This window comes from Ovis canadensis, chromosome 25 (genome assembly GCF_042477335.2).
Source record: "Ovis canadensis isolate MfBH-ARS-UI-01 breed Bighorn chromosome 25, ARS-UI_OviCan_v2, whole genome shotgun sequence".
NCBI lineage: Eukaryota > Metazoa > Chordata > Mammalia > Artiodactyla > Bovidae > Ovis > Ovis canadensis.
Window position 1 is genome coordinate 23,005,490 of NC_091269.1, and position 13,876 is coordinate 23,019,365.

The following is a 13,876-nucleotide window of genomic DNA, read 5'->3' on the forward strand; positions in this document are numbered from 1 at the left end:
TTCATCTGGCTACAGTCCAGCACCTGGAAGGGTTCTGGGGGAAAGTCAGACAATGACTCAGCTGAAGGAGGGAAGGCTTTGCAGACAAGAAGGAAAATGACAGGGGTCGTTGGTGTACAGGAAATTCTAGCCACGGCCAAACCTGTATCAATGCAGCTCTTTGCTTAGTCTTTGAGGGGAGGAATCTCCAGTGATGCGTTTTAAAGTCACTGTACACTTTTGCCATATGGGAATTGAAAACTACTCATAAAAATATATTAAACATCTACAGTTAGAACGTAATTCCTTTAAATGTAACTAGTCATTATATTGAAAAAGAAAGTGGATCATCAATCTGAACACATTTCCAGCACACAGCTGTGTAAGGGGGCCCGTGGAACAGGAGAATGGGGCACAGGCTTTCAGGCGGCAACACAGAGACCACCCCTCCTTACTGTCCGTCGTCATCTGAGTACCGTCCAGCTGGTACCACACCTCCTGAAAATCTGGGACAACAAACTGAACCTTTCACTTTTTGGGAGGCGCATGAGATCTTAGTTTTCCAACCAGGGGTCGAACCCACGCCTGCTGCAGTGAGAGCATGGAGTGCTAACCACTGGACCACCAGGGAAGTCCCAGGGACAACACATTGAACTGCAGAGAAACACGAGTGGCCCGGTGACTGCCGTGAGCATCTGTTTCATTTCCTCTCCAATTTAAAGAGAAAGGAAGATGTAATCACAAACTTGCTCACATGCGCATTTCAAATGAGACTCTGGACAGAAGCCCTCCATCTGAAGCCAGGCAGTTTGGCCCACAGGTGACAATGATCTCAGGCACCTTCTGGTCCTATTTCAGGCCCCTGCCCCGACCCCAGCAGCAGATGACAGCGCCGAGTAGCTGCCGGTCACAGCATGGGGAGGTCCTTACCTGGAGTGGGATGAAATCTCGCTGAGGTCGCCCAGGCTGCCGTCGGCAGCCCCACTGGTGGAGATGCCAGGCGCATAGCCATGGGCCGCGTACATCCTGGCCTGCTCGTCGTCGGGCCCCGGGATGTCGGAGTCGGCCCAGTGCTCTGCCCTCCCGTGGATCAGGGACCGGCTGCCCGCCAGGTGCACGGGGCCCAGGACTGCAGCGGGCATGCACGGGGCCGTGTCAATGCCACTGTCCGTGGAGGCCCCCTTGATGTACGTCAGCCCCAGCAACTCGGGATCCATGAGGTCCCCAGACCCAAAGTGCTTGTCGTCGCTGTTGCTGGAGGTGTTGCTGGAGAGCGTGTTGCTGCTGGAGTGGCTGGAGCAGCTTTTATCTCCGATCTTGAGAGGAGAGAAACGGGGAGGCTTCAGACAAACCCTACACTTTGCTTCTACACGAAGGCGATTATTCTCCCCAGACTCACGAAGCTACAGACCTGATGATTTCACCCGAACCCTTTCTACTTGCTTGTCAGCAGGAAGCAAGGCAAGAATTTACTTTTCAAAAACATCCTGGTTTCATGCAAAAGTCCCTGAGTCATAATTCCTCCCATCATTCATCCTAAGTTAAATGGGTATCTTTTCAAGTCTTTGTTCAATTATCTGTACATCAACACAAAAGTATTGCCACACTGTCACTAATCGGAAAGCAGTTAACGAAGGTTCTAGAAGCTGGGGAAGTACATGGGGAATTAAGAGGAGGGAAACAGCCTTTCTTTAGAGAATGCTCCTGTGACAAGGGACAGGGCCAGTCCTGGGTGTGGGGTAGAAGACCCAGGTTTAAATCACAGTAGGGGGGATCTTGGCCAGTCACTCAGCTCCTCTCTGTGCTTATTATACTGAGCACAGGGATTACTGTGCAGACCCAACCAGCTCACGCGTGCAGAAGCACTGTTTAAGCATGAGCCACACCCACCCCCAGAGCCCCAGTCAGGGGAGACCCGGGGTTGATGAGATGGGGTGCTCTTGGGGGTTCACGGAGGTCCCTGGAAGATGAAACCAAGAGAGCAGACTAAACGTCCCATCTGATGATGTTCTGGTACAGATACGACCCCTCCTCTCAGCCTGGATGGTCAGCCTAGGGCTGTGGAGTCACGAGACCCAGCCACCTGTGATTTTCAAGTGGCCTGGCCCTTCCTTCTTTCCGTCTTCCCTTTCTTCCTTCCATCCCTCTCTTCTTCCCTCTTTCCCTCCACCCTATCAGATCCTTAAGCAAATCCCAATGCCCTCTGTTATCACAAGTGGATCTTCTCAAGTTCACCCTTCCCCTCCCCCACTGCCCGTGTGCTGGCGCCATCAGTTGGCTCCACGAGGCCGGCTCAAGACAAGCTGAGAGACGGAGGCCACATGTTTGCAGGTAACAGCTCTGAGGCTGGCCAATGACACGTGGAGGAGGAGAAGAAAAGGAACAACTTGGGTCAGGACCTGATAAGACATCTGCAAATTTTGAAAAATGAGCTACTTTATAAGGTTGGCTTCATCTGGCAACAACTAAAATTCCTGTTTGCACATTTAACTGGTAGTTTCATTTCACTGAGCTACAGTCACCTACATGGCTCCTTTTCATTTCTGCAAAGAGTAAACAGAACCACATGGGTGCTGTGGGACCCCAGGAAGCCTGGCAGGTGGCTGCTGCCGGTGTCCCTGCGTGCTGTCTGCAGCTGCTCCCTGAGCGGCCGGTACCAGGCACAGCATCACCCACCGCACACCCTGCCGCACAGGTTCTGCTTCTGTATTTTGCCCACATGCGGATAATAGTCAACAGATTAAAACCACCAAGCATCAAAGGCTGAGGTTACAGTCCTGGCTTTGCCAACAGTTTACGGGATGACTTTTCTCTGTATTTCTTTATAAAAGGAGAGAGAGAAAAAAGAACCCCCCCACTTTTTTTTTTCTTTTTAACTTCACCCGAGACCCTTATGAGATAAGTGATGCCACTGAGAATCCCTGGCAACAATGCTAATAAATCACGAGTGCTGAGATGAACAGAAGCGTTGGTTCATGACAAGACTCACGTGAGAAAGCTTATTGGGAGAATCCTTGCAACCTCCATCCTTTTGCAGGCCTCTTTCCTTATAGGAGCTCAGGACTTTGGAAGGCGGGCCATGCCATTTGGTTTCTGTCACACACAGAGAGAGGAGCCTTAAAGATCTAATCTCTAGCATTAACACAGGAGCAGAGAAACTCAGGAGCCAAACACTGTGGTTCAGTGACCACCATCAGGACTGGTTGTAGGACCTTCTGGTCCTACCCACAGAGAGGCCCTCAGAGCAGACAGAACCACCCCACGATGCTCACGGTCAGTTTCCCAGGCACCACCAGCTACGAGCACATCCCGGATGACCTTGGGGGCCCAGCAGCTACCCTGCACAGGGCAGGATGGTGCTGGCCAGACGGGAATGGATGAGTGAACCAGTGAAGGGGGAGGAAGGGGCAGGAGAGGGGCATGCGAGGGGCGGGGGTCCGGGTTACCAGCGTGTCTGCTCCCTTCCGCGGTGTCCTCCCGCTCCCTGGCCCCGTCACATTCCAAGGGGCCGGAGCTCTGGTGCTCCAGCAGCAGGGGAGACTGGCACCTGAAGAGAACACAGAGCTGAGGCACGCCCGCACGCTGTCTCGCCAGTGTCCCCGTGGGGGGTGCTGGTTCCGAGGGGCAACCCCAGGGATCCCTCGTCAGAGGCTCTCTACTGCCGCAGCTCTGCCTGACAGAGCAGCTTAGAGCATCTGGACTGGGGGCTCCTCTGTCACCCCTGGGTCCAAAGAGGCACCCGGATGACACCATTTACAGATAGAGGAGGCGGCCAGCACCAGGGGCTGAAAGGACTGTTCGGGTCCCTGTGGACTGAACACGAGCCCGCTGCTTTTGCTGCCAGTTTCTCCTGAATACATGTACTGATGCTTCTTCATATCAAATTTTTTAAGGAAAAAGAAAATCAGATCCATTTGCTGCTAGACTACATCTGGCCGGACTTTTGCTTTATGAAAATCCCCAAATAGGACAATTTACTCTTCCAAAGGAAACTGCAGAAAGCTTATTCATGTTATAAAGGGACCCTTTCTTCCAGAATTCCAGTTCTAAATCCTGATCTGCAGAAAAAGCCAAGACATGCTTTTTCCACTGACATAAAGCCTCCCCCATCTACTTTAAAAATGCAACTCAAACAAGAAAGATTTCTTTAGGTACAACATTTTTGTTATTGTTTTCCAGTCTCTAAGTTATATTCAATTCTTTGTGACCCCATAGACTGTAGCACACCAGGCTCCCCGGTCCTTCACTATCTCCCAGAGTTTGCTCAAATTCATGTCCATTGAATCTGTGAGGCTATCTAACCATCTCAAAAATTAAAAAAAAAAAAAAAAGTACAACTTTTAAGAACCCCATCCAGCATCTAAAGCAGGGAATGCATATAACTCGGACTATAAATCTCTACTTCTCAGCCCAAACCAGGAGAGAGGGTCCCAGGAGAGGGTTTCCCTGGGCACATGTGAGAGGAGGAACAGAAGCGTCTCTTATCTGGTGCAAGGCCCCCCAGCTGCCTGGACAGTCCATCATCTCAGCAGTGCACCCAGCTCCTTCAAGCGGCAGAGGCAACAATGGCTTGCAACAATGCACAGAAACACTGCTGCTGGGGGCAACGCCTGCATTTCCTTATAAAAATACAGCCACATTCCTGGGGCGGCCCTCCTCTTCCCAAGAGTGTGCAGCTATTTTCCTTGAGTTACTGCGTCCATCCATCCTGGGTCCTGTCCATAGGTGCCCTCAGGCCCCTGGGCGCTGTGTGCACACAAGGGACAGCCCTGCCCCCAGCTTCCACTTGCTCTCAAGGAGGCAGAGGAAATGTGTCACATGCTAAATCTGCCTCCTCAGACTCTGGGCTGTGTTTTAGAGAGAAAAACACTTTCAAGAAAGACTGTGAATTTATTCCTCGTCAGCAATGTAAGTGAAGGGAAACTCCCAAGGGCCATCACCCACAGAGTCTCCAAATTCTTAATTTTCATGTGTTCAAAAAGACTCTCCCTTATTAAGAAGAAAAGAAAAGAAAACAGACAAGTTCAGAATATAGACAAATGAGTCCACTTTCACAGAAACGATGAGCTACCCAGTCTGGAAGCACTGGCCCTAACAAAGTGCTATCTGAGTCTCTCTGTCCCCAGTGGCCTTGTGCACAGTAAGCGCTTCTGAATGTGCCCTGAAGACATGTCCCCCCAGGAGCCCACAAAAGGGGAAAAGGGGTGGTACCCGTCGTATCCAACTTGTGGTCTCCAGGGTCCGCTGCTGCCTGGTCCGGGGTCGCTGGACGATGACTGATTGCTGGGCGAACTTCTGAAAGGTTGACTACAATCAGTAACAGGCACGGAGGTGGGCTGCCAACATCTGGACCTGGCTTGTTTTGACTTACAAATGAATTCATTTTTCAATGACGAAGAAAAGGGGAAACACACACTGCGGTCATGGACAAATAAACTGAGAATTGGTGATGCCATGAGATTCCAGAGGTATTATGGTTGCTAATTTATTATAGGAAGGAATGTGGCAGGAACAAGGCTTTGCCATCTAAAGATTGAAAGCACAGCTAATGATCCCAGTTAAACACGGGGGACAGCAATAGGATACACAGAATTACGAAAACATCACTACGACTTGGTCTATGAGACATTGCAAGGGATGCTGTGGTTCTATATTTAAAACCGAGGCAGAGAGAAAACTCTAAATTTGGCGAAACCATTTATTTCTGCACATGTATTGAATGTAATCCTATTTATTTCAGACACACAAAAATGAGTGACACTTGTGAGAACTCATTTGAGGAAGACGTGCTTGCCAACTTTTCATTTTGCTATTAGAAGCCTTCCTTGTGTGTGCGTGTGCATGCTAACTGGCTTCAGTCCTGTCCAACTCTTGCCAACCCTACAGACTGGTTCCTCTGTCCAAGGGATTCTCGAGGCAAGAATACTGAAGTGGGTTGCCATGCCCTCCTTCAGGGGATCTTCCCAATCCAGGGACTGAACCCAAGTCTCTTTATGTCTCCTGCACTGGCAGGTGGGTTCTTTAACACTAGCGCCATCTGGGAAGCCCCAAAGAATTCCTTATAAGTTAGTAAATTATATGTTAATAAGGGAGGTTCTATAGACCCTTTCCCTTTCAGATGAAACCCCTTTACACCCAGGCTATCTACTGTATGCATTTCTCTGAATATAAACTCAGCAGACCTTTGAGAAGGGAGATCCAGAGCCCAGATGATTGACTGTCAAGTTAGTTACACCATTCTTGCACTCATTTGAGGAAAAACAGACTGGAGAAGTCAGAGGAAGACCACATGTTTTAATCCTGGTAATTATTATTAACACCTATAGAGACTTATACCTATGGGCCAGGAGTGTTCTAAGCAGTTAACCTCTGTGGATTGATTCAGTTATCATAATGCCCTGTGGAGGTCTCTATTATAGCCAAGTTTACTTTTCATAGGAGGAAACGAGAATGGGAGAGGCCAGGTAACAGGGCAAGGTGATGACACGTTCAGCGGGCAGCCTGGCTCAGTGTCTGCTTACAACAGACACTTACAACAGTGTCTGTTAGATGAAAGCCTAACAAGGAATTGTGAGGAAACTCTTGGTGTCTCCACAGCCCGTAAGTTACGTGAAAGTTAAACCAAAGGGCGTAAAAGTCAATAGCAACAACGAATCTACTATGCTGTTCACTTTAACTACCTCTCTGTGCCACGTCTCTAAATTCTCAGCAGCTTCTAATGCTACTGGATTTCACCCTTAAACAGGTGCTCCCTCTCAGGGAAAAACTTAATTTTAAACTCAACTCCCTCCGCTTAAAATGAGAGAGAAAAGCAAAGAGATGCCAGTGATCTTAGGACCTCTGAAAATACTGTGACCGTGAGGGTGACGGGATTTCATCAGTGATTTTTGTGGCTTTGTTTTCTTTATACTCAAAACTGTTCACGCTTATCTAGAGGCTCCTGCAGAATGGTTTCCCAGTGTGGTTTGGAGAGCGAGTTGACAGGAGGATTACCGCAGAGAGGTACAATGGTGGCTCTGGGGGGTGGTGTCCATGGCACCACTGCTGGCTGGGACCACAAGTGCCCCAGCGTTCGGGGCCTGCCCAGAGGCCCTGCCATCAGCACCACTGCTGGCTGGGACCACAAGTGCCCCAGCGTTCGGGGCCTGCCCAGCGGCCCTGCTGCCCACTTGGTCAGAACAAGCTAATTCAGAAGTGACTAAGCCACACACAAGTCCCCCACCACATGAAGTTCCAAGCCAGGGCTTCACCAGGGCCCCCAGCTTACCTGGTACCATCGGGCAGCTTCCGGTCGAAGGAGGTGCTGCGGGGGATGGCGGCCTGGCTCTGCGGGAGCAGGGGCTGGCACTGCAGCCGGTCGGGCGTGCCGGGCACCGGGGAGACCCTGGGCAGGGGCTGCAGGGCGGGCGTGGGCACGCGGTGCCACGTGGTGTTCCTCCGGAAAGGGGTCTTGTACTCACAGGGGGCTCCCTCACTGTCGAGCTTGTACTCCACCATGGGGATCCGGCAGAGCTCCGAACACCCTCTGTGAGCCGAGAAGAGACGGTCAGGGGGTGCTCAGCACTGAGTAGCCAGCCCGACTCTCTGACGGCCTCGCATGTGCTTCTCGGGGCTCATGGACGATGGTGCAAGGCCATCCACCCTCAGTAGTAGGCCTGGCTGACCGTGACCTTGTCTGCGTGTCACCCAGCATAGACCAGGAGGATCTGGTCTCAAGCCTGTGGCTCTGGTTAACCCTGGCTGTCAGGGGTTTCATGCACAGGCTCTGTCTCTCCAAGTAGTTTGCAAACTCCCTGGGCAGATTGGGACTGATCTTTAACCAATCTGCATACGTGGAATTATTTGCATTGAAACTGGGTGATAAATAAACATTAACAGATTAAAAACACCTCATATATAATCTGAACAGATACATGAAAGCACAGTCATAGAATGAGGAATTTGAGTCACATGTCACCTGTTTCTCCTGAATCTGAGAAAAAGTGGAAACAAATTAAACAAAACTGCCACAAGTCAAGGAAAAGCCTGAAAGCCCATCCTGCTGGAGGCACATCAGTCAGTCACTTAGTTATCACTTTGCCAGTCGCTGCCTGTCGGCCACTTAGTTGCCATGGTCACTTCCTTGAGCTAGTGTCGCGGCTCTCCACAGACTATCCCCCGCGGGCTCAACCGACCAGTCAGGGATTAAGACCCTTTAGCCTGAAAAATGTGATCTAAGGCAGAGACCCCTCAAGTTACACTGTATCCACACGACTGATACTGCTGACTTAACTAAAGTCACCTGCAAAGCCAACTGGTGTTTGGCCAGGGCACAGGAAGGCTGGGCGAGTCTCGACTTTGAGTGGCAGGGTAACTTGTCCCTTTTTAGCATGTGGATGAAGCCTTGCCTCTCCCTAGACATTCTGAAGTCAACAGAAAAACTCTCACATTCACCCTCTAAGAAATATGGGGAGGGAGGAGGGAGGGGGGTTCAGGATGGGGAACACGTGTCTACCTGTGGCGGATTCATGTTGATGTATGGCAAAACCAATACAATATTGTAAAGTAATTAACCTCCAATTAAATAAATTTGTATTTTTTTTTAAAAAAGAAGTCTATCAGGGCAGTAAGGTGTCACTCTTTAAAAAGGAGAATTGCATCTTCAAGACAGTGGAGTAGAACTTTTCAGAATCATTACAAAGGAACAAAGAGGACAAAACCCAAAACCAAACTTGATCATCAACAAAGCTTGGAGACACCGAAACACAGTACATAAGGATAGAAGGCAAATGGCGGAATGCCGACAGTGGAGCAGAAAAAGGCCCACCCAGGGATGTGCAAAGAGAAAGACAGGGAGAAGCACGTCCACCCCCTTGCACACCTGAGCAGGCGCAGGAACAGGAAGCATCAGGTGCCACAGAGGGTGGAAGAGAAAAGGAAGGAGTGAACAGTGAGCCCCCAGCCAGCACTGGGCCCCTCAGGCAACGTCCACCCCCACCTCTAAGGGGCAGCAGCAATGTTCAAGGGAACACGACCTGAAAGGAAGAACTCAATGCCAGGAGGTACCCAGAAAAGCAGAGATGAAAGCAAAAGGTGAAGTAAAAGCCTTGCTGGAAACAAGATCCCCGAGTTAGTCCTCGTGCCTTCAAACCCAGCTTCAGGATCATCCTGCAAAGGACAGGGGTCTTTCTCCACAATAAAGACAAGCAGGTGCGAGTCACCCTGCCACGAGGCTCACCACCCTCAGGGAAAGAGAAGGAACCTGTGAAAGTGTCAGTCACTCAGTCGTGTCCCATCTTTGCAACCCCCTGGACAGCAGCCCACCAGGCTCCTCTGTCCATGGAATTCTCCAGGCAAGAATAGTGGAGTGGGTTGCCATTCCCTTCTCCAGGGGATCTTCTCAACCCAGGGATCAAACCCAGGTCTCCTGAATTGCAGGCAGATTCTTTATCACTGAGCCACCAAGAAAGCCCGAAATTTAAAAAGAGGATGACTGAAATTCAAAATAAAACACTCCAGTAGGACAGATGGAAGGTAAACAGAGGAGGTTTGCCTCAAAACCCAGAAAATCCAAGTTCAATCTACAAAGTCTAAATTCACCTAACAGAGAAAGAGGAGAAGAAAACGTGGGGAGGAAATGATCAAAAAATAATACACAAAAATTTCCAGAACTAAAGGGAAAGAAAGGTGTGTCAAGACATATTATGGTAGAATTCCGACTCCTGAGTTAAAGCAGAGATCCTGAGTGTCCGGAGGGGAGAAGGCAGGGGAGGGCGCAGGCCCTACACAAAGGCAGGACACAGAAAAGTTCATTCTTCCCAACAGCAAAATGGGGTAAAAGTTCTAATCTGTCAAATCAACAGTGCTTGGCGCTTGGGATGGAGAGAGAGAGAGAAATCAAAAACAGTGTTCTGCTTTTTGGATCTGGAAGCCAAATGAATGGTGGTGATAGCTACCCTTTAATAGAAGGGATGAACTAAAAGAAGCATCACAAAAAGATAAGATGTCTGTTGTAGAGAATGAGTAGGGATTATCTCTCTATCAGTAAACTTGACTTATCTTTTAACTCTTTCCCCCAAAGCAAAATTCATCTCTTTTACCCAGGCAAGTTTAAATTACTCTGGATTTAATGAATGTGCTAAATAACTGGAAAAATTTGATAAGCTGAGATTTACACAGGGTTGCATTTTTCAAAATAATGTGCTAAGATGCTACAATTTTTTGCTCACGGATTTATACTGTTTCCAAGTGTCTTTCTATTTAATTAGACACAACATCCTCTGGGACTTACTGATTCGTGCACATGGCCAATGACCTAATCAGAAATCATAAAGGTGGGATATTAGCATACATGAAAACATCAAGAAAACTGAATCCTATCTTCCACCCTATAACCTATGTTGTAAGCAAGTCACTGGACATTCAGGTGAACCTCAGGCTTTGGGGTCTCGAAGCCTAAAGCTGCCTGAATCGTCCAAGTCAAGGAATCTCTTAACAGTGAAAAGTCCTGGAATTGTGTTTTGAATGAAACACATGTGAACCTTGAATCTTAGGGAAGAAAGGGCACCCTGCATTTCCAGAGGTTGCTTTGTGTTTCCAGTTTATTGGGTTTGGTTTAAAAAGAAAGAATGAAAAAAGAAAAGACAGACAGCTGGGTACAGCGTCTTTAATTCATGCTCACAGACTAGTCTTTAGTAAGCGGCTGTAATTTAGCTTCAATCTTGGATTAAAAAAATGCTATATAAATGCATAATCATGACTAATATTTGAGAGAGCACTGACAAAAACTTGTGCCACACATTAGGCTGAAGAGAGAATGGGGGTTGGGTATTTCATTTCCATCCTCTTGCACAAGGTCATATGTAAATGATCTTTTAATACTAAACACGGGCATTCTTTTGCCCTCATGAAAATAAGCTTAAAGAATGACTTTATTTTAAAATCAAAATTAATTCTGCTATGACACTTTTATGGTAACTACTCTCACAAACTAGATATTTGCTTTGTTTACTTCTTATGACCAAGACATCAAATAAATATGACTATAACATATCATCAAACCTAGTCAAACTCAGTTCTGTTCCATATGTATGAGGAAATCCTTGAAGGATACATATGGAAATTCAGCCAATTTTTAGGGAAATGGGAAGAGGTGTAAAATAAAATTACAAATGAACCTTCAGAGGTGCTCAGGGTGCAGGCGGTGTCAGAAACTACCTGCCCTTGGGCACACTGCTCCGTCCGCCTTGTGTGGTCTGAACACAGGATGCCAAGCAAGAGCCTCACTCATCGGAGCATCCGGCACTGGTGAAGGGCACTTGGCACACATTTCTGGCCAGTGAATAAAGGACAATTCAAACCCAAACTGACCAAATGCAAAAAAGATCCAAGAAGTCATTTCTGAACACAGTTGCACAGTCATGTCTAACTCTTTGTGATCCCATGGACTGCTGCCTGCCAGACTCCTCTGTCCATGGAATTCTCCAGGCAAGAGTACTGGAGTGAGCTGCCATTTCCTTCTCCAGGGGATATTCCGGACTCAGAGATCGAACCTGGGTCTCCTGCATTGCAGGCAGATTCTTTACCAACTGAGCTACTAGGGAAGCCCATTTCTGAACAAGTGAGCTGCTAATCTTGTGTGCAACTGAGCTGTTGTTGAAGAGAAGACTTCCACCTTTTGCTTTCCTATATTAGTGGAGAAATCACAGACCCCACAGATAAACGTGCTCCATCTTTCAATACTCCAAACTGAGTCAGTGGATCTGTACTGTATTTCTAGTTTCTGGCACCGTTTTCATGGTGTGCCTGCCAAAAGAAGGCACTCGAAGGCATAGATAAGGCTGGGGTATCACTGGCACGTGAGCACTTACACGACTATGTCTTTGCTCCGAAACAAACATCATCTACGTATGCTTCTAATTAACATGCTAGGTAGGGATCAAAACAAACTCAGCTTCAGGGATCAAAACAAATTTAATTTTTAACATTGACTGTCTAGAGAATAACTTTTCTGAGTCTCATCATCTCTCCCAGTCATCTGTTTAGAAGGGAAAACATTCTGTAGACCAAGAGCATCAAGAACAACATGCTGGTTAAAAAATGTGACGCTACAAAACTATCAGAATAACAAGGGGCTCCCTTAGCTGGAGCCCTCAGAGCATCTCGGGTTTGACTGCTTTATTCTGACAAACAACCCCACTTGCTCCTCTGCACTCGGCATTGTGGACTCCGTGCGACAGCTTACCCCTCTAGCAGGGACACTGAGTAACTGCCTTGCGTCCACACCCTTCCATGCCCTCCCTGCTTCCAGAAGCTCCTACACCAGGGGTTCCCACCTGTAAATCTCTAGTCTGTGGCTGCTCCCACTTTCCAGCTTCTAGGCTCAGCAGCACAGAGGCTGTGTGCCCTCTGGCTCACAGCTGACAGGCACTCATGATCACTGTTCAGCACTGTAGCATGGACCTGGGACTTCAGGGACAACCGGGAAGGTCGCCAAGATGGCATCACCATCCCTTCCCAGTGATACCTCCAGTTTTCTGGAAGAGGACCCTCCCTTTACCACTAATAAATGGGTGCTTGAAACCAGAATCACTGCTGGCCAGGCACTAAACTCAGCTCTAAAGGGGCTTCAACTTGGACCACCTGACCATCAGGACTATCACTGTTGGAGCCCAGCGAAGCTGCCTTATTTATTATCAGTAGAAATGCTCTATGTAGTCAAACCATTTTCCACCTAAGGGAGAGAAGTCAGTGCCCTATGCTCAAAACCCAGATCTGCCAATACGCAGCTCAGAAAGGGGATAGACGCTTTGGACCCATGTTTTACCTCTTGCCAGTGGAACAGTAACAGTGGAGGATGTGTCAAGATTAAATTATGGAAGTATGCAAGCTTCCCAAAGCGAAAGCATCAAGGGAAGAAATTAGTTTCATCAAACTGATAATGTGACTTTTTAATCCATAAAGAAAGACAATATAAAACAGCAAAAGGCTCATATACTTTGCTGAAAGTTCTTTCTAGATAATATATATTTACAGAACTACAGAATGGGGAAATTTAACTTTATGTAATAATCAGAAGCACAGAAAATTTTGGAGCTGTAAAATTCCCTGTGTACCTTCATCGATAGAACAATGAATCATTATTTTGATACTTTGTTCTTTACTCTCATACCAAAGTTGGATGTATGACTTTCAAAAAAGAAGAAGTAGGAGAAATCCTAGGGATAATAAATAGGGATAAATACTCTTGAGGCACAACAACAACAACAAACTCCCAAAGAACTGAGAAACAGAACTGAGAAAGTTTAAAGGAATGAGATGCATCCTTACCAGGAAGAAGAAAAAAAAAAGAGTTGAATACATTAGCAAAGTGTGCTCTGGGTAAACCATGGACCCACAGCACAGCTAAATCACGTAATTACAACTTGCATTTACTCTGAAATTGCCTGTTGGTTTCACTTTGTTGGGAGAATCTCGGTGAACCTTGACCTCAACCCACAAATCTCATGAAGTCTTCCAACATATTGCGATGCAGTCCTTTGCTTCTAACCCACACTTCCCTTGAATGGCACTTTGCAGGTTTCCACCTACAGTATACCATTTCAATTTCACAGAGATGTCTGCGGTAGTACAAAGGACATCTACAATCTGCAGAAGGCTCAGAGACTTGGAAAGGTGAGACAGCTTTCACCCTAGAACACGGAAGCCGACTCCTAGCTCAGCACTCTTTCCAACGCACTCGCCCATCTCCTTCGGAAACTATCAAAGGACATTTAATGAGCCCACATCCTGTCAGTTTCCTCTAGGAGCTGAAAGATTCTCTTTGGCAACAAAGGCAGATAGATCCCTTCAAACAAAATATCTGATTCTTTTACATTATGCACTTTGTTAAAGAGACTTTATAGCCTTAGGGACTGAA

At 47.6% G+C, this 13,876-nt stretch overlaps 1 protein-coding gene across 9 annotated transcripts in view; it reads right to left on the reverse strand.

The window, feature by feature from the left end:
• Positions 1 to 13,876, reverse strand: part of SIPA1L2 (signal induced proliferation associated 1 like 2) — a 241,120-nt gene that overhangs the window by 41,759 nt on the left and 185,485 nt on the right. For 7 of the 9 annotated variants that reach the window (XM_069572630.1, XM_069572629.1, XM_069572627.1 and 4 more), the window contains 5 exons: positions 7,247 to 7,504; positions 5,191 to 5,274; positions 3,426 to 3,526; positions 2,969 to 3,072; positions 910 to 1,295 (listed from right to left, as the gene is read on the reverse strand). In XM_069572630.1, the coding sequence (XP_069428731.1) occupies positions 910 to 1,295; positions 2,969 to 3,072; positions 3,426 to 3,526; positions 5,191 to 5,274; positions 7,247 to 7,504 (933 nt within the window). The remainder of the gene's footprint in view (positions 1 to 909; positions 1,296 to 2,968; positions 3,073 to 3,425; positions 3,527 to 5,190; positions 5,275 to 7,246; positions 7,505 to 13,876) is intronic. The other 2 variants (XM_069572628.1, XM_069572623.1) reach the window with 1 other exon arrangement.